This window comes from Heptranchias perlo, chromosome 10, assembly GCF_035084215.1.
Source record: "Heptranchias perlo isolate sHepPer1 chromosome 10, sHepPer1.hap1, whole genome shotgun sequence".
Lineage (NCBI taxonomy): Eukaryota > Metazoa > Chordata > Chondrichthyes > Hexanchiformes > Hexanchidae > Heptranchias > Heptranchias perlo.
Window position 1 is genome coordinate 56764907 of NC_090334.1, and position 21477 is coordinate 56786383.

At 40.7% G+C, this 21477-nt stretch overlaps 1 protein-coding gene across 1 annotated transcript in view; it reads left to right on the forward strand.

Annotated features, from left to right (window-relative positions):
- mdga2a (MAM domain containing glycosylphosphatidylinositol anchor 2a) overlaps nt 1-21477 on the forward strand; it is a 640034-nt gene that overhangs the window by 422216 nt on the left and 196341 nt on the right. Inside the window, exon 9 of the mRNA XM_067991845.1 lies at nt 16396-16665. Coding sequence (XP_067847946.1) covers nt 16396-16665 — 270 coding nt within the window. The remainder of the gene's footprint in view (nt 1-16395; nt 16666-21477) is intronic.

Sequence of the window (21477 nt, forward strand, 5' to 3'; positions counted from 1 at the left end):
TTAGAACAGAGGAAATTATGGAGTGATTTGATAGAGGTGTTCAAAATTATAATGGTACAGATTAGATAGAAACAGACTGTTTATCAGTGGTTGAGGGGTCTAGAACAAGTAGATATAGATATAAGAGATTTAGGACAGAGAAGGAGACACTTTTTTTATGTAGAGGGATGTGAGGCTGTGGAATGCACAACCAGAGTTTTGATTGAAGCAGAGACCATGTCAACAAATGCATATGAGAACAGGGAGGACATACAGAATTAGGACTATAGTTTGTGTGGAGGATAAACCCCAACACAGACTAGTTGGGATGAATGACCTGTTTCTATGGTTTAATTTCTATATAACGCCAAGAAGGAATAACCATGTGCCAGGAATTTATTTGTCCTGGGCCAGTCCATACAAGCTAAAATAAGTGTAAACTCTAAGCGTACATATTGTTGATAATGTTCAGTTTAATTTGTCTAAGTCCATAGTTGGGATTTTAGCATCACTATGCAATTATAGAATGGTTTCATCCACAATAAAGATCATTGAGGATTTGCCATTATTTAAAACTGCACACTGTGGACCAGATAAACACGCCACATCCACAAGACCAGTTTCTCACCTCCCCATTGGACTCCTCTGAATCAGATTAGTCATGACTGCGTGGCCACGAACCTTCCTTACTAAAAGAGTATTGGGAATCAGATAACTATTACCTACCTTACATTCCTGATAGAATATCAAGGATTGGACAGATGTATATGTCTCTGGATGCCATCTATCTTACTTCCTCACTAAAATATTGGGCATCGGACAGATGTATACCCCTCCATGATGCCCCCTCCTTTACCGCTCTAGTAGAATATTGGCAAGAGACTGATGTATGCTCAACATGATGCCCCCATTTTATCTCCATATTGGAATATCAGAGAGTTTGGACAGATGTAAATCTACCTGTGGTACTGTACCTCACCTTCCAATGGAGGCTGCTTGCTCTGTCACCATTAGACTACTGGAATTGCACACTCACATTTCCATTAGTGATCACATTATCACCATCTGCTAAGTAGCAAATTTGTGAGTACTGGATGGCACATTGAGTTTGAAAATTACCCTTTCACTTCTGTTTGAATCCATTCAAACCAATGAGATTAGTTCCTTTCTCTACTAGCTAAAATTGCCCTCTATGAAATGGGTTTGGGCAGTCTCAACCCAACTCCTACTGACGTGCCCACATGACAAGACTGCTTCACCAGTCTTGCTGTTTGATTTTGGCACTCTCATCAACAACAACAACTTGCATTTATATAGCACCTTTAGCGTAGCAAAGCGTCCCAATGTGCTTCACGAGCATTATCAAACAAAATTTGACACCGAACCACATAAGTAAATATTAGGACTGGTGACCAAAAGCTTGGTCAAGGGTTTTAAGGAGCGTCTTAAAGGAAGAGAGATAGGTGGAGATGATTAGGGAGGGAACTCCAATGCTTAGGGCCTAGGCAGTGGAAGGTACGGCTGCCAATGGTGGAGCGATTAAAATCGGGGATGGGCAAGAGGCAAGAATTGGAGGACCGTTGAGATCTTGGAAGGTTGTCGGGCTGGAGGAAGTTACAGAGATAGAGAGGGGCAAGGCCATGGAGGGATTTGAAAACAAGGATGAGAATTTTAAAATCGAGGCGTTCCCAGACCGGGAGCCAATGTAGGTCAGTGAGCACAGGGGTGATGGGTGAACGGGACTTGGTGTGAGTAAGGATACGGGGAGCAGAGTTTTGAATGAGCTCAAGTTTACGGAGGGTGGAAGGTAGGAGGCCGGCCAGGAAAGCATTGGAATAGTCGGGTCTAGATATAACAAAGGCATGGATGAGGGTTTCAGGGGCGGAAACGGGCGATGTTACGGAGGTGGAAGTAGGCGATCTTGGTGATGGAGTGGATATGTAGTCGGAAGCTCATCTCAGTAAAATAGGATGACAAGGTTGCGAACGGTCTGGTTCAGCCTCAGACAGTGACCAGGGAGAGGGATAGAGTCGGCGACTAGGAAACGGAGTTTGTGGCGGGGACCAAAGATAATGGCTTCGGTCTTCCCAATATTTAGTTGGAAGAAACTTTTGCTCTTAGGTCATGAAGCGAACTGCAATGGGAAATGGAATAGTGGTGCAGTGTACAGTGCTGAAAATTGCATTGAGCTTCATGGTTGTGCAGTGTAGAGGGAGCAGCTGACAATTACACTCAATCCAGGAGGGTTTGATCATACCGCCCACTTAAAAGAGTGCGATAAGCGCAAAGATATTCACTAAAATTTACATAAATTATTCTTTAAATATATTTGGCTCTAATGGGTGAAAAGTTTATGGCTGTTACTATCGTTGAAAGGAAAGAAACGAATGAGGCAAAAGTAGAAAGGAATATTTGCATTTGGAATTGGGTTTGGCAAATACAGATTTGCCATCCCTTGATTTGGTTAGGGAAAAGTGCGTTAGTTGATCTTTATTTGCCTCAGTGGAGAGAAGACGACTTTATGGAGCTGCAAAATAAAGAACAGCTCTTCAGTTATTTCAGATGAGTAGCACAGGGTTTCTTCATCGTGCTGTGAAGTGGACAGGAAGGCCAAGTTGCCAGCACATCCTGTAGTGGGAATTCTTATCAACTAACCTGTAATTGTAGATGAAAAGTTCATTTTTTAAAAAAGCCCCTGTGGCAGGAATTGCTGCAATGAGACTTTCTTGCCCATCAATGGTAGCAGGGCCGTCCTGTCTTTAGCTATGTGACCAGCTACCAATCAGCACACTTTGGGGCACTGGGTGAGTTGGTCTGCAGCTTCCAGTGGCAGAAATACTGTCCATTAAATCACAAATAAAACTGATTCCATTGGCAGATGACCTTTGAGCTGACCGCCGTGTAAAGTTTGATAATTCTGTGAACATACCACAATTTACTGCCCATCCGATCAATATTTAATTCAAAGCATGGGAAAATGAAAAATGGCTATTTATACCTGTGAAATTACAATTAAAGGTTGGTAGAGATGTATAGCATTCCACAAATCATTTAAAGCTGCACTTACGTTTCTACTAAGAATCCCTCAACCATAGAATAAACAGAATATCTAACCTTGATGATGAGGTCAAGGCCTTTTTTCACTAGTGTGAAAGAGCTTCATAACTTATCCATGCCTGGAGTGGTTTTGATTGATATCTCTTTCACCTGACTGAAAGAACTGCTATAATTTACAATAGCTGGAGATCTCTTTATTTTGCTGCTCCATAAAGCCATCTTCTCTCTGTTGAGGCAAATACAGATCACCTAATGCACTTTTCCTAAATCAAATCAAGGGATGGTAAATCTATACGTTTTAATATTCATTTAAATAGAAGAACCATAGAAATTACAGCACAGACAGCATCATGCCTGTGCTGGTACTCGCTCCTCCAACTCGAGTTTTCTACTTTAATTCTGTTTCCCAGCCATTTCTCTTAATCCTTTTACAATTTTCCTTTACAAATACTTATTCAATTACCTTTCAAATGATGTCCTTTCTCAATAATCATTTGCGTTAAAACATTCCGTGTTCTAATACTCTTCTGAGTGTAAAAGCTGCTTCTAACCTTTCCCTCCATTCTTCTAGTCACAATCCTGCATTTATGGCCCCTTCAGCCGGGCGAGACAATTTTTCTCTATTTACCCACTCAAAATCTTTCCACTACAGCTGAATAGCTTGTCAACATTTGCTCTCTGAACTTACACATGAAGAAATGTCATTTGGGTGAGGTATTGGAACCCTGCAGTGGGGGGGTCTCTGGAACCCTGATCTTGCAGGAGTCACCAGCTTTAAAAGCCACGGGGGTGGAGAGGGGAGGATGAGTGCATTGAAGGAGATTAAAAATATACATTTATGTGATGCTGCAACATAGACATTTGAAATATCTGGGAAGAACCTAGAAAAATAGCAAATAGTTTGTTATAGCCTGTGAAGAATGTTGATTTGAGCTTCAAACAAAAACAGGAAAAATACATGGGGAGAAAACATGAATAATGCGTTTAAACACTAGAGTAAATAAATGTTACGGAACTTGAAGGCAGTTTCATGGTATATATAAGATGAAGTAAGGAGTGAGATGCAAACCTGTGATGTAATGGAGAGGCTCAGATAACATTATAAACTACAAAATTATAACTAACATTTTATAGTTTTGTTAAAGCTAGGTTTCTTTTGTAATTTTTTTTGTAATTTTAAAAGGTTTTTCTCTTTAAATTTGGCGTGTGAGTGATCTTTTAATTTGTAATGTTTGACAGAGTACTTCATAGCCTTGATGTATGATGACCTTCAAGATTAGGAAATTGATGCTTTGTGCCATCTGAGAGATGGTGCTTGTTTTTAATCTATTGATGGAAAGCAGGATTTATCAGTCAGTGTGTGCTAGGTGGGCTTGCTCGTGGCTAAAGGGTGAATGAATAACATTGTTTCACAGTACCTAAAACCAAGATATTGTTCCGTTCCGATATTAGTCAGTAGCCCTCAATGATATAAAGCTAGAAATTGGAATCTTGGTGCTGCAGCACTGGAAGTGCAGAGGAACGGACATTCCACCTGCCCATTTGCTCATATCTTTACCCACCTCAAATCCCAGGGGCACAAGCAGATGCCCATGTTGGTACCCGTCTGCCCGGTGGACCCGATAGGATTCTGGAGCTGCGCCGTGCCACTCCTTCAGGTGGTATGCAGGCTGGCTTGTCATCTCTCAGGCCTGGCACCTTAGAGTGATGTCAGGACCTGGGGAGGAAGAATTGCCCCCCGCCCCTTCCTCCTCCAACGGAATCTTTGATCTTAGCTAGAAAGGGGAGAAACCCCAATGGAAATGGGGTCTGCCTCAAATCCTGGTCGTCCGCTCCCCCTGTGACCAAAACCCCAGAATTTCCGTGCTGTGGTTTCAAAATAATAAACTAATATATATATTAGTTCTTTGGCTACCAGCAGGTTCAGGGAAATTAGCAGGACTAGACTGACCAGTTGGTTTTCTTAAGTGTTTCTGCTTACATACTGTGACACAGGAAAAGTTAATAAAAAAAATTGCTCAGTTGTCAGTAATATTACTGTAATATTTGCCATAATATTAGAAATAGGCATTTAAAGCACAAATAAAATATTTAAATAAAATGTGAATCCTTGAGTTAAGGCCACCTGCCTTCCATTTTCTGCAATGTTGTTATCTTTCTAACTATCTAACATAATCTGTCTATATTTTTATATAAAAATAGTTGAAGGCTTTTCTTTCCTGTTTTATTATTCATTGTCTCATTTTTTCAGGGGGGGGGGGGTGAATGGGGAGGGAGGGACATCTTCCAAAATCTTAGCCTTTTGAATTGCTGAAAACCTGCATCAGTGGCTGATTTTTCAGCCAATTAAATGTATGATCTGTAAAATGTGAGCTGGCTGTGCCATAGGTCATTTTTTGACATGTAAAAGATGGGCTGCTGGCTGAATGTAAATACATTGTTGGCTCCCAATGTCCCATTGTTCCCTTAAAGAATGAACTGAAGGCTGATCAAGATTAATATCAATTACAGAAACCTATTAGAATTTCCACTTATATTAAAAATTGCAACCAAAATATACTGACTAAAGAAGTAAGAAAACCTAGGGGGAGTGCTTTCGGTACATCTCCCCCATCTCATCATGGTGTAGATGTACAGGAAGTATTTTCTCTAGGTGCTTCATAAAAACAACAGTATATCTTCTTCCTGTTAGGTGAATTTTTGGCTTTCACTGTTTGTTTTTGTCCTCATGGAGACCCACTATTTTGTTTTTTTTCTTGCGTCCTGAGTTGCTTTGGTACGGTGAATGAGGGAGCTGGCAGTTAACATACTGGAGAGACTTTGTGGATTTTAAAGCACTCTGGTGCTTCAGGTCAGCCTGGAGGTCAACCTTGGAGACAGCCAATCTTTGGAAAATCCCTATCAACTGAGTATAGTTGCATGCAATCAGATGAAAAATAGTGTATAATAGATACTCGGCGATGATTACAAGGCAGCGATCTCATCAAGAGGATATGATGAATTGCAAGCACAAACATTAAGCAGTAATGCTAAGTATCTAAACCTTGAGATGAGATTACAGCATCCAAATCAATCCCAAAATGAGGTTGTAACCTCCAAATGATTCATATAATGAGCTTACAGCCTTTAAAATGAGGTTACAGCCTTGCAATCATTTCCATGTATTTGTTTTTTTAATAATATATCTTTGCAGTTGGTGATGGGAGTTTATTTCACTTTTGTTATGTTCCACACTGTGGTGGCCATCTGCCAGGAAGTTCCATATAGTTGATGTGTGAGGACATCCTCACTGAAGGATTAGCAGTTCTGACAAATTCACTGCATGTTTGTTCAATGATAATCTGCAGTTTATTACTGCACCTTCTGTAAACGTGAGATCAACCAAAACTCTGCTGCCCCTATCCAAACTTGTACCAAGTCCTGTTCACCAACACCCCTGTGCTCACTGACCTACATTGGCTCCCAGTCCAGCAACTCCTTGATTTTAAAATTCTCATCCTCGTTTTCAAATCCCTCCATGGCCTCGTCCCTCGCTACCTCTGTAACCTCCTCCAGCCCTACAACCCTCCAAGATCTCTGCGCTCCTCCAATTCTGGCCTCCTCTGCATCCCCGATTTTCATCACTTCACCATTGGCAGCCATGCCTTCAGCTACCCTAGGCCCTTAGCTCTGTAATTCCCTCCCTAAACTTCTATGAACATAAGAGCAGGAGTAGGCCATTTAGCCCCTCGAGCCTGTTCCGCCATTCAATGAGATCATGGCTGATCTGTGACCTAATGCCATATACCCGCCTTAGCCCAATATCCCTTAAAACCTTTGGTTAACAAAAATCTATCAATCTCAGATTTAAAATTAGCAATTGAGCTAGCATCAACTGCTGTTTGCGAAAGAGAGTTCCAAACTTCTACCACCATTTGCGTGAGAAGTGTTTCCTAACTTCTCTCCGCCTCTCTACCTCTCTCTCCTCCTTTAAGACACTCTTTAAAACCTACCTCTTTGGCCAAGCTTTTGGTTACCTGTCCTAATATCTTCTTATGTGGCTTGGTGTCAAATTTTGTTTGATAATCACTCCTGTGAAGCGCCTTGGGATGTCTTACTATGTTAAAGACGCTATATAAGTGCAAGTAGTTGTTGTTGAAAAGTGACACAATTGTTGTATATTATATGGTACTAATAGGTCACACTGTGGAGTAATGATGGGACATGAGTTTTCCCCAGGCCAAGTGGCAATGATCCAAGTGCTGGTGGTACCAGTGGGCAATTTGACTGCTACACAAAGTCAGTGGGGGAGAAATTTAACATTGCCATGCCCTAAAATGGGTGCAACAGTGACAAATACAGCAGTTCAATGGCTCACTCTCAATTCGTGTGGATTCGGGCCATTGCTAAATTCATCACTGCCTTCTTTTAGGCAGCCTCGGCAGCTACCTGAAATGAGCACAGGCCTCATTTTAATATTGAAATTAGGGTTCTGAACCTGTTTCAGGACCCATTTGCTAACACAATGATTCTCCATATGGGAAATTTACAAACTCTGAATACTTTTTCAGGGTCTACAATGGCTTAACCAGCAGTCCTTCAAAGGACCGCTGGACGATGCCAGAGAAACCGTCAAGTAAGTTTTTATACTTACCTCAAAGTGGAGCCTCAATGGAGAAGCAGGTGCTCCTTTTGCCTCCACGTCAATACTGCGGACCGCTGCCGGCCTGCGCTCGCCCCCTCATGATCGCCTCCCTTCCCCCCCAGGACTTATCCAAGCACCATGGCTGGCGTCTGATCCAGCCAAAAATCGCCAGGCCCCGAGCTGCATCAGGGCGCCCAATTGGCACCCGCAGTTTGCTGGTGTGAAGAGAGTCCTCGGGTTTGCCTCGTCAGGCACCCGGTTGCAGCAGCTGCTCAGTTTGTGCCCGGAAATGGACATTGACAAATTTCGCCCCTATTGTTTCCCCATGTGGGTGTGAATGAGAAAGTTTATTTTGAAAGATCCCTATGACTACACATTACTGTAGTTTTTCAACTTGACTACCGCCAGAAGTGTGCGGTAAACAGATAGGATTCTCAGAGCAACAGCTTGTTTTTCTAAGGTCTTATTCCTCCGGCACTGTTGTAGCATGGAGTCAGAATCCCATTTTACTGAGCACGTGACTACATTGTTGAGTAAAATATCAGAGGTACCAATTGCCACCTGACGTAACTAGGGTCCTTTTTGTGAATTTTGTACTCATCAAAAGTGTAGAATGTGCATGCTGGAGAATAAAATACCTTTTTGTCCCTCATTCGAGAGAAGATTCCACCTAAACCCTTCCACCTTGCTACCTCTCCTCCCCCATTCCTTAAAAGCCTTCTCAACACCTGCCTTTTCAATTATGTTTTTGCCATCAGCTTTAATCTTTCTTGCTGCATTTCTCAATCTCTCATTATTTTCACCTTTATGAAGTGCTTTGGAGCATTTTATTACATTAAAGATGTTATATAAGTTTTGTTGTTAGTCCCCTCACAGAACAAAGAATCATAAATCTATTAGTATGGGCTGAATTCAAATCCAGCTCACCGGCAAAGGAAAAAAAGTTCTTGTATTCATATGGCATCTTATCACAACCTCAAGATGTCTCAAAATATCTCACAGCTAAAAAAATTACTTTTGAAGTGCAGTCACTGCTATTATGTAGGCAGACATGGCAGCCAATTTTCACACTGGAGGAGCCCACAAAGAATAAATGTTAATTTATGACCAGCTGATCTGTATTTTTTGGTGTTGGTTGAGGTGTAATGTTGGCTTGGGCACCAGGAGAACTCCCTGCTCTTCTATGAAAGGCATCATGGGATGTTTTACATTCACCTGAATAGTCAAACAGAGCCTCAGCTTAACATCGTATCTGAAAGATGATTAAGAGATGATGCTTCAGCCCCAGTTTACCATCCAGTTTTAGTCGATGTGTTTAAATAATTGTAGTATTTTCATTCAAAAATAATTTAAAGACAGTTGAATGGGAGAGGAAGGAGTTATAAATAAGCAGCTGGAATTTAGGGCAAATATTTTAGATTATTTTTGTGGTTTCCATCACATTAGATAAGCCACATTATTGTTCATTTTTTATTTATTCATGGGATATGGGTGTCGCTGGCAAGCCCAGCATTTATTGCCCATCCCTAATTGCCCTTGAGAAGGTGGTGGTGAGCCGTCTTCTTGAACCGCTGCAGTCCGTGTGGTGAAGGTTCTCCCACAGTGCTGTTAGGAAGGGAGTTCCAGGATTTTGACCCAGCGACGATGAAGGAACGGCGATATATTTCCAAGTCGGGATGGTGTGTGACTTGGAGGGGAACGTGCAGGTGGTGTTTTTCCCATGTGCCTGCTGCCCTTGTCCTTCTAGGTGGTGGAGGTCGCGGGTTTGGGAGGTGCTGTGGAAGAATTGGCAGTGATTTACTCGTATTACATATGAGTAAATTACTGCCAATGAATATTAGTTTTAGTGTCACAAAGTCAGCCTAGAATCTGTATGTCTGTACCGTACAATTTGATCTGCCATTATACAATCTCAATTATTGATTGGCTTTTAACAGTTACATGAATTAGTGGTTTTTAAATATTATAACCAGTTACATAGCAGGTTTTGTTTGAAATCTCTATGAAATGCAGAATTAGTTCTGGTCATAAAAATTAGTCATTGTGGGAGATTTGAAAATTCATATTACCATTGATATGAGGTCTGAATATGTTGTGTATGATGGGAACCAGCAAAGCCACTTTGTAAAATCAGCAGGAGTGATCGAATTACAATGTTACCGACTACTTGCCTCTGCTCCTTCCCAGCTTTGAAGAAAGAGATTCCAATTCTCTCCAAATAATTGGCTATTCCACATAACGACTTGCTGTAAACATAATCTATATTGATATTTTTACTGTTGTTAAGGAATAGGAATTTTCTAGGACCATTAAAGAAATGCTTCCTCACAAATAGTTTTTGACTGAGGAAAATAACACAGACAATAAAATGTTGATGTTGAGAAGTAGAACAATCTAATGGCAGCACTGTTTGAAATTAGGAACAAAAGCTGTTGAAATTCCATTTTCTATATTGTACCCAAACTCATAATGTAATTCCAATGAAATAACCCAAGTGGTCCAGCTGTAACAAGTCACCATAAATGATCAATTTCAAGCAACGATGTAGCACTTTTAGCAGCGTGGAATTGCCCAACACTGAAACAAGCAATGATATGTTTCATAGCAATACCGTTACCACTAACGGATGCCCATTTTATTACTTGTATGAAAGAAATTCTCTTCATATCAAAAATAATTATCAGAAATTCTGCAGTCTTCCTGTCAGAGCAATTATTTTTGAAATGGAATCGAAGAAATACAATCAAACCACAGCTTATTGTGTTTGTGTTTATTAATAATCTGACCAGCTTCAATTGCTTGTGACCTTTTAGCTTAGACATTGTCAAGTCACTTAAATGTTTATACATAGTGTATTTAGTGCAGTTTTTTTTTCAAAACAAATACTGCAGTCAACATCCACAGTGAATGGTTTACACTGCTGTTGGTAAAATCTAATTCCGATTACTTAAATATAATTTATTATTTATTGTCCCATTACATACCACGGCAAAAAAAAATTAATAAATGTTTTACAGCAGATTTATCTTTGTAATAGTAGTAATACTGATTTTTTTTTAAATGTTGGCTTGAAGAGCTGATCACAAATGTTACATTGAGTTGCATTGAGTCTACAGCACAGAAATAGGCCATTCAGCCCAACTGGTCTATGCTCCACACAAGCGTTCATGCTCCACACAAAGCTCCTCCCTCCCAACTTCATCTACCACTATTAGCAAACCCTTCTATTCCTTTCTCCTTTGTGTGCTTATCTAGCTTCCCCTGAAATGCATCTATGCTATTTGCCTCAACTACTCCTTATGGTAGTGCATTTCACATTCTTACCGCTCTTTGGGTGAAGAAGTTTCTCATGAATTCCCTATTGGATTTATTGGTGACTATCTTATATTTATGACCTCCTGTTACGGACTCCCCCCCACAAGTGGAAACATTTTCTCTACGTCTACCCTGTCAAACCCTTTCATTATCTTAAAGACCTCTATCAGGTTATCCCTTAGCCTTCTCTTTTCTAGAGATAAAAGCCCCAGCCTGTTTTAGTCTTTCCTGATAAGGATATCCTCTCAGTTCTGGTATGATCCTTGTGAATCTTTTTTGCACCTTCTCCAATGCCTCTATATCCTATTTATAATATGGAGACCAGAACTGTGCACAGTACTCCAAGTGTGGTCTAACCAAGGTTCTGTACAAGTTTAACATAACTTCTCTGCTTTTCAATTCTATCCCTCTGGAAATGATCTCCAGAGCTTGGTTTGCCTTTTTTTATGGCCTTCTTTAATTGCATCGCTACTTTTAGTGATTTGTGTCTCTGTACACCGAGATCCTTTTGCTCCTGTACCTCATTTAGACTCTTATTATCCAAGCATTAGGTGGCCTCCTGATTCTTCCTACCAAAATGCACCACCTCATACTTAGCTATATTGAAATTCATTTGCCAATTACATGCCCATTCTGCATTTTAACTCATTCTTCCTTTGTATTAACTACATCCCCCAATTTTGTGTCATCCACAAATTTTGAAATTGTACTTCCGATTCCCAAGTCCAAATCGTTGATGTAAATTGTGAACAACAGTGGTCCCATCACTGATCCCTGTGGAACACCACTTCCCACCTTTTGCCAGTCTGAGTAGCTACCCTTAATCCCTACTCTCTGTTTTCTGTTTTGTAGCCAGCTTGCTATCCATTCTGCTACCTGTCCCCGATTCCACCTGCTCTAACCTTAGCCATGAGTGTGGTACCTTATCAAAGGCCTTTTGAAAATCCAAATATATTACATCTATTACATTACCCTTGTCTACTCTTTCTGTTACTTCTTCAAAGAATTCAATAATAGGGTTGGTCAAGCATGACTTTCCCTTCTGAAATCTGTACTGATTACTCTTTATTATATTTTCATTTTCCAGTTTTTTTTCTATTACATCTTTGAGTAAAGATTCCATTATCTTTCCTACCACCGATACTAAGCTAACTGGTCAATAGTTACCTGGATTTGTTCTATCTCCCTTTTTAAAATATAGGAATCACATTAGCTGTCTGCAGTCCTCTGCCACTATTCCCTTTTCTAATGAATTTTTATATATATGTAATAGTGCCTCTGCTATCTCTTCCCTAACTTCTTTTAATATGCGCAGATGCAATCCATCTGGACCAGGGGTTTTATCCTCTCTATCAATTATCTGTTTGTTTAGTGGGATTGGTAAAGACTCGGACAACAATTTGCTTTGTGCTAGAATGGTTAGAGTGCTTTTTAGTGGATAAAGCTGAATCAGGTCTCACTTTTTATTAGAAGAATCAAAATTAGCATACATTGTGCTGATTCAGATTTGTTCCATTTTGCTGTTATGACAAATTAAATTTTGCAACAGGGTGATTCCCATTTGTTTACTCAAGTGTCGGCTTGATTCAATTGGTAGCACTTTCACCTCTGAGTCAGAAGATTGTGAGTTCAAGCTCAAGCCGCGCTCCAGGACTTGAACACAAAATCTCGGCTGCTGCTTCTATACCGTGCTGAAGGAATGCTGCATTGTCAGAGGCACTGTTGTTCAGATGAAACATGAAAGTGAGGCCTCTTTTTTTGCCCACTCAAGTGAAGTCAAAGGTCCCATGGCACTATTTCAAAGAGCATGGACTTCTCCTGATGTTCTGCCAACATTTATCCTTCCACCAACATACTCAAAAACAGATAATCTGGTCATTTATTTGTTGTAGTGGGACTTTGCAGCTTGCAGCTTGGTTGCCATATTTGCCTACATAACAACAAGAATTAGTCATGCTGGCATGGAATCGCAGTATGTTTTTCCTGAATCTACAGGCCATAGAAATGGAGATGACCACTTTTCCACACGGCTGGCGACCAATCATAAATGACTAGTTGTTAGGGCAACTTAGAATTTCTCTACCAAGCCAGGATTCCTGATGAAATGCCATATGTCAATGTGCTTTATACAAAGGGAGACGCAAGGCACTGACAGCTGCTTAGACATCTTCACTTACATATCTTGTTGGCCAATCATGGTGCGGTGTTGATGAGCTATGGAAAAATCCATGGCGCAGAATGACCCAGGCAACTGAGAGCACATACATGTAAGGAAGGAATCCCTTGTGAAGTATGTACAGTGAAATCATAAATGTGTTTTTTCCAAAAATGTTTACAATGCTGCTACATAAACCCCATGTGACAAGTAACTTACAAAGGCAAGAGAACCTCTCCTGAACATTGTACAGTTTTGTTGTCTTACAAACATTTGTGAGTAATTGGAGGGGAAATACTAGGAATAAAAGAGAATTCAGAAATATATTTAAAGGATGGTCAGAGGGTCACAAGGTAATCTGGAAATGACTACAGACACAAAACAATTAACAATCTGAAATTAATTCAGTAAGAGAAGAAACGGTAACAACACGAAAAGATGCTAATAATGTCAAAATTGAGGTTGAGAATAAGGTAGTTAATATACTAAATGGAGATGATTTTAATCCCACCCACCCGGCAGAAACCAGGCAGTTAAAATTGCCCAGGTCACGTAACTCACACTGCTGTTCACCTGCCCAAAACTGGCCCCAGTTAAAATCGGAGCCAATGATTACTTTCTCCGAGTATTCATGAGGAAAGACACAAATAGCACCCAATTCATAATTACTGACGTTAACAAAAATGATGGAAGGCCTAGATCTGCTATAAGTCCTCCTAGGCATTTATCCAGAGGTATTAGGGGAGGCAATGAATGAAAATTGTTAGATGCTAAGTATCATTATGAAAGACTTGAATGGTGGGAAGGTCCTGCTAAATTGGAAACAAGCTAATACGGTACCCATTTTCAAAAAAGGTGGCAAAACAGATCCAGGCAACTATGGAACTAATAAGGCATGACCATGTGATATGCTACAAAAACCTTCAATAAAATTCTACATGAAAGGCTGCTACTTAAACTTGAAGCAGTGGCAATTAAAGGTAAAAAATGGGGACGGATAAAAAATTGGCTGAAGGATAGGAAGCAGTGGGTGCTTGTCATGGGCATGATGTTGAGGTGGAAGGAAAGCGGAATGGAGTGGCCTGTGGATCTGTATTAGCAAACAATACAAAACTTAAAGAAGTTGGATGGGGAGGTAATTGAATCTGAGGAGGCAGCCAGTTGGCTACAGGTTGAATATGTGTGGTTGGAACAGTGGCAGATAAAATTTAATATGGATATATGAGTGTAGTACTACACGTGGGGGAAAATGGGTAATATACGTGCTCCATGAATGGTACTGAAATAAATAAGGATGAATTTGAAAGCGATCTAGAGTATTAGTAGACTTAGCACTTAGCATGTTTAATTACTGCAGAGCAGCAATCAACTAAGCAAATAGCATGGTGGACTATAGTATGGCAATTACCATTGACAATATTAGCTAGAAACGTCTTAACACATTCCTATAGCATTCCTCTCTGCTATTTTGGTGTAGATGTGAACCCATTTAAAATAAACAGCTGTAGAAAAGCTAAATCTGGGATTCTACTTCAAATTAAATCATGGCAAATTAAATCATGGCAGTAGCTCATGGTCCAAATCAGCAGATGGCAAATTGAGGAGTGATACAATGAATGGTCATCATGTGGAATAGATTACCAGGTAGGGAAGTAGAAACAAAAGCCTTGGAGTCTTTTGAGAAATTCTTATCAGACAGGGTGTGAGGACAAGGACTATAGGTACTTTCTGAATGGATAAGTTAGGATTTACCAAGTGGCCTTCCCCATCTGTACAGATCTTATGATTAGATCCATCGGTATATTTAGATTCATGGGCCCCAAAATTGTTCAGCTAATCCAGGGACTCCTAACGCCATAATTCTGGTGGGAGTCCTGCAGAATGACAGGAAACTTCACCAGGATTGGACATTTTGGGTTACAAACTGAGGTGGAGGGGATGGGCCCAAGGGCGAGGAATCCCTATGCCTGAATTTCCTACTCCCTTAGCCTCAAAGGGATCTGGTGTAAGTTTGGAGGCAGGGATGGTAAGTAAGATAAGCAGAAGTGGGTCCCACTAGGAGTTTCAAGATTGGAATTGTGGTCTGGACCCCGAAAATCGAGGAGAATACAGGGCTGCTGGGACCATCACCCACAGTTTTCCTTTGCTTGGTGGGACTTGTCACCCCTCCTCCTCCCCCGCCCCCCTCCCGCTCCAGATGGCAGCTTTTGACAACGTTTCTGGAGTCTTTGGTGGGCGGGGGGGGAGCACTGCAGCTGCAAAACACTCCTGGATGTCTCTCCCCATTACCCTGCGAACTTCAGTGAGGTCATTGGTGGAGCCCAGTGGTGGTTGTGATCCCGACTTAACTGCATCGCAGGTTTTCTGGGCCATGGTTTCTGTTGCTGTTCAGTGAAGTTAGAAATTGCCAATGCAGTTCAAACCAACTATGACCAGTGTTGATGGAAGGAAATGATCCAGGTGCCCATTATGTGGCCAAGTGTACATAAGACCAATATGTACACTTTGTTGCCAGTAGTGGTCCTCCAAAAAAATCCATAATTATCTCACATCGCAGGTTTCCATTGTATAAAATTAGCTTAAAAATGTCAACCGTGGCTTGCTTACGTCGTAAGTAAGTATGAGCTTGCTTCAGTTGGTTACACTCTCGGCTCTGAGTTAGAAGAGTGTGGGCTCAAGCCTCACTCCAAGATCTGTGTACATAATCTAGGCTGATATTCCAGTGCATTGCCAGGAGATGCTGTCCTTTGGATGAGATTAATTCAAGGCTAGTCTGGGACTTCAGTGGACTTTAAAAGATCCCATGTCACGAATCGAATAAGAACAGGGGCTTCGCCCAGTGTTCTGGCTATTAATCCTCCCCTAACATATCCACTGGTCACTTGTCTCATTGCTGTTTGTGGGATTTTTGCTGTGTGCAAAATGGCTGCTGCATTTCTATCACAACAGTTACTGCACATCAACTTATTTCAGTGTATCTGAAGTGTATTGAGACGTTTCTGAGCGGTGTGATAAGGTGCTACAAAAATGCTAATTTTTCTTTCTTTCGGTTTCATTATTTACAAAATTTACTTTGCAAATCTTAATTTTGATATATTGCTAATTGTAGATAATACAATCTCCATCTGTTACTTCACAGGATGCTGCTTCTGAAAATGCTAATGTTTAATACCAATTTTTGTGCAAATTCTTTGTTTGCCATTAAGACTGCTTATCACGAAATCAGCAATTATGTTAACATAAGTATGTTTTTCCATTTTTGCAGACCCACCGAGTGTGGAGCCTACATTTCTGGAGATTCGGCAGGGTCAAGGCAGGAGCATCACTATGACCTGCAGAGTACTGAAAGCTTACCCAACCCGCGTACTGACCTTTGAATGGAAGCTGGGAAATAAGATTTTACTAACGGGGCGATTTGAGTCGCAGGATTATACGCAGATCAGAGTGGATTATCTTTCCAAAGACAGCTACGGAATTTACAACTGCAGTATAATGAATGAGGCCGGTGCTGGCACATGCAGCTTCCTTGTGACAGGTAGCCATTCCAAATGCCATTTTATGATGTTTTTATATTACACACTGCATATTAATTTCCCTGTTGTTTTGATTTAGCACTGCAAAATAATTCCCTTCCTGCCCTCATCTGATTCACCTGGCAGAACCATTCTGTTGTGTTTTTGTCGCTGTGACCTCAGTTTTCAGTCAATATAATTTCTAACTGCCATTAGTATGGTTTTCATTTTAGTGCCTTCATAATAATACGTCTTGTCAGCAGCAGATTAAAGGTGTTTTCTAGCTGTCTGAAGACTGAAGTACAAGTCCAAAATTAAAATAAATTTGATTAATAACCATCATTAAAATCAATTATTAGTAGAACCTCTTACCTATAATAATAGATGGCAGAGAGTTAATAATAAGGCAGACTTTAGTCTCTGTGTTGAGATGACATCCATAAACTTAGTCATGGTTTTCAAGGTTCATGATTGTCATGCGTTCGGATTTTTGATCCATTTGTTTCTTCACGGAAAGGATTTGGAAATGAACTATGTTTAAGTGTTATTTTCTAAACCAAAGAGGATTTTTAAAAAAGAAGCCAAAGACTGCAGGCACTGAAGATATGTATTACAGCCACATGAGCCAGTTTGTGGAATATCACAGCTCACCATCTATTTCGATAAGGGCCAGTTATCTCATCCCAGGCCCATGAAGCCAGGATAGCCCTTATTCATTTTGAGAACAGCAGGAGATATTTTCTTTATACCTGCACCCTAAAGTGGTGGTGGTGGGGAGGAGGAGAAGAGGCAGCAGTTTTCTTGACAGGTCCACTGGCAAATTACTAAATGGGAAAGAGCCAGAGACAGTCCTCCAACCAGCTGTCTATGTGGAGAATAGAGACAAAAAGACTCCTGGGATATCTGTTAGCCAACTAAGTCTGGGAAGGAAACCTAGCCGAGCTAGGGGAAACTCATTCATCCTAAGACCAGAACTGATCAGCATCAGAGGACTGACCAAGAAAAGTTAACCGAGCCTGCTAGTAGGGACATTGCTGCATACTTTGATTTTTTTTTTCTGTTTTCAAGGAAGCTTCTGTAGTTAGCTGAATCAAGCTGAGATTTGATTACATCTGTCACTTTATATGATCACTTGCTGTCATAGAATCATAGAATGGATACAACACAGAAGGCAGCCTTTCAGCCCATCGAGCCCATGCCATAATTATCCTGTCTGTAAAATAAAGCAGCTTAACGATTCCTATCTGACCTTATCTCATTAAGTGTTTTAATCCATCTTGCGAAATATTAGAAAAGCACAAATGAGGGCATGTGTGAAAGATGCAATGTCCAGTTCAAATTACAAGAGGATCCCACTGTTACACCCCTGTGTTAGGCTATTGTATAATTAGATATTGGACAGCATGGGCACATTCCGGAATGTAAGACACTTGGACCATTTATGAGAATGATCAGTACAGGTGCACCTGAGGGAGTATTTAATGCAATTGTACACAAGAAATAGGAACAGGAGTGGACTATCCAACCCCTCGAGCCTGCTCTGCCATTCAACAAGATCATGGCAGACCTTCTACCTCAATGCCATTTTCCTGCATCATCCCCATATCCCTTGATGCCTTTAATATCTAGAAATCTATTGATCTCTGTTTTGAATGTACTCAATGACTGAGCCTCCATAGCCCTCTGGGGTAAACAATTCCAAAGATTCACCAGCCTTTGAGCGAAGAAATTTCTCCTAAATGGCTTACCGCTTATTCTGAGACTGTGACCCCTGGTTCGAGACTCCCCAGCCAGGGGAAACATCCTCCCTGCATCTACCCTGTCAAGCCCTGTATGAATTTTGTATGTTTCAATGAGGTCACCTCTCATTCTTCTAAACTCTAGAGAACACAGGCCTAATCTACTCAATCTCTCCTCATACGACAATCCCGCCATCCCAGGAATCAGTCTGGTGAACCTTCGTTGCACTCCCTCTATGGCAAGTATATCCTTAAGTAAGGAGACCAAAATTCTACACAATAGTCCAGGTGCGGTCTCACCAAGGCCCTATATAATTGCAGTAAGACATCTTTACTCCTGTACTCAAATCCTCTTGTCATACCATTTGCCTTCCTAATTGCTTGCTGCACCTGCATGTTAGCTTTCAGTGACTCATGTACAAGGACACCCAGGTCCCTTTGAACATCAACATTTCCCAATCTCTCACCATTTAAAAATACTCTGCATTTCTGTTTTTCCTACCAAAGTGGATAACTTCACATTTTTCCACATTATATTTCATCTGCCATGTTCTTGCCCATTCACTTATATCCCCTTGAAGCCTCTTTGCATCCTCATCACAACTCACATTCCCACCTAGTTTTATGTCATCAGCAAACTTGGAAATATTACATTTGGTTCCCTCATCCAAATCATTGATATAGATTGTGAATAGCTGGGGCCCAAGCACCGATCCCTGCGGTACCCCACTAGTCACAGTCTGCCAACCTGAAAAAGACTCATTTATTCCTACTCACTGTTTTCTCTCTGTTAACCAATTCTCAATCCATGCCAGTATATTACCCCCAATTCCATGTGTTCTAACTTTGTTCACCAACCTCCTGTGTGGGACCTTATCGAAAGCCTTCTGAAAATCCAAATACACCACATCCACTGGTTCCCCCTTATCTATTCTGCTAGTTACATCCTCAAAGAACTCCAATAGGTTTGTCAAACATGATTTCCTTTTCGTAAATCCATGTTGACTCTGCCAAATCCTATTATTATTTTCTAAGTGTCCTGTTATCACATCCTTTTATAATAGATTCTAGCATTTTCCCTACTACTGATGTCAGGCTAATAGGTCTGTAGTTCCCTATTTTCTCTCTCCCTCCTTTCTTAAATAGTGGGGTTACATTTGCTATCCTCCAATCTGCAGGAACCGTTCCAGAATCTATAGAATTCTGGAAGATGACAACCGATGCAGCCACTACCTCTATAGCCACCTCTTTCAAAACCCTGGGATGTAGATCATCAGGTCCTTGGGATTTATCGACTTTTAGCCCCATTAATTTCTCTAGTACTATTTTTTACGAATACTAATTTCTTTCAGTTCCTTATTCTCGCCCTTGGTTCTCTGGTATTTCTGGGAGATTTTTTGTGTCTTCTTCCGTGAAGACAGGCACAAAGTATTTGTTTAATTTCTCTACCATTTCCTTATTCCCCATTATAAATTTTCCTGTCTTTGTCTGTAAGGGACCCATATTTTCCTGCACCAGTCTTTTCCTTTTTATACCTATAGAAGCTTTTACAGTCCATTTTTACGTTTCTCGCTAGTTTATTCTCATTCTATTTTCCCTTTCTTTATCAATTTCCTGGTCCTCCTTTGCTGGATTCTAAAATGCTCCCAATCCTCAGGCTTATCGCTTTTTCTGGCAATTTTATATGCCTCTTCCTTTGATTTAATACTATCTTTAATTTCTCTTGTTAGCCACCGTTGGACCACTTTTCCTGTTGGGTTTTTGTGCCTTAAAGGAATATATATTTGTTGCAAATTATATGTTAATTCTTTAAATGCCATCCATTGCCTGTCTACCGTCATACCTTTTAATGTTGTTCCCCAATCAACCACAGCTAACTTGTGCCTCATTCCTTTTGTAGTTTCCTTTGCTTAGATTTAAGACCCTAATTTCGGATTGAACTAAATAACTTTCAAACTTAATGAAGAATTCTATCATATTACGATCACTCTTCCCTAAGAGCTCCTTTACAAGAAGATTATTAATTAACCCTTTCTCATTGCACAATACTAGATCTAAAATAGCCTGTTCCCATTTGGTTCCTCAACATACTGATCTAGAAAACCATCTTGTATGCATTTCAGGAATTTGTCCTCCACAGTATTAGTGCTGATTTGGTTTGCACAATCTATATATAGATTAAAGTCCCCCATGATTACTGTATTACCCTTGTTACATGCACTTCTAATTTCCTGTTTTGTACCATGCCCTATTTAACCACGACTGTTTGGTGGCCTATAAACAATGCCCACCAATGTTTTCTGCCCCTTGCTGTTTCTTAGCTCCACCCAAACTGATTCGACATCTTGATCTTTTGAGCCAAGATCCTTTCTCACTGTTGTACTGATCTCATCTTTTATTAACAGCGCTAACCCACCTCTTTTTCCTTTTTGCCTGTCCTTCCTAAATACCGAATATCCTTAAATATTCAGTTCCCAACCTTGGTCACCCTGCAGCCACGTCTCTATAGTGGCAATTCGATCAAATCCATTTACTTCTATTTGTGCTGTCAATTCATCCACCTTGTTGCAAATGCTGCGTGCATTCAGATAAAGTGCCTTTAATTTTGCCTTTTTAACATTTTTTCCTATTTTGACCTTATTTGCTGCTGGCCTTTGTTTCCGCTGCCTTCCAATTGCACTTACTACTTTTCTGCCTTCCACTTCCAGCTTTGTTACTCTCCCTTCTGAATCTCCTCTCAACATAGAAACATAGGAGCAGGAGTAGGCCATTTGGCCCTTCAAGCCTGCTCCGCCATTCAATATGATCATGGCTGATCCTCTATCTCAATACCATATTCCCGCTTTCTCCCCATACCCCTTGATGCCTTTTGTGTCTACAAATCTATCCAGCTCCTTCTTAAATATATTCAGTGACTTGGCCTCCACAGCCTTCTGTGGTAAGGAATTCCACAGGTTCACCACCCTCTGAGTGAAGAAATTTCTCCTCATCTCAGTCTTAAATGTCCTACCCCGTATCCTGAGACTGTGACCCCTCGTTCTGGACCCCTCAGCCAGGGGAAACATCCTCCCTGCATCCAGTCTGTCTAGCCCTGTC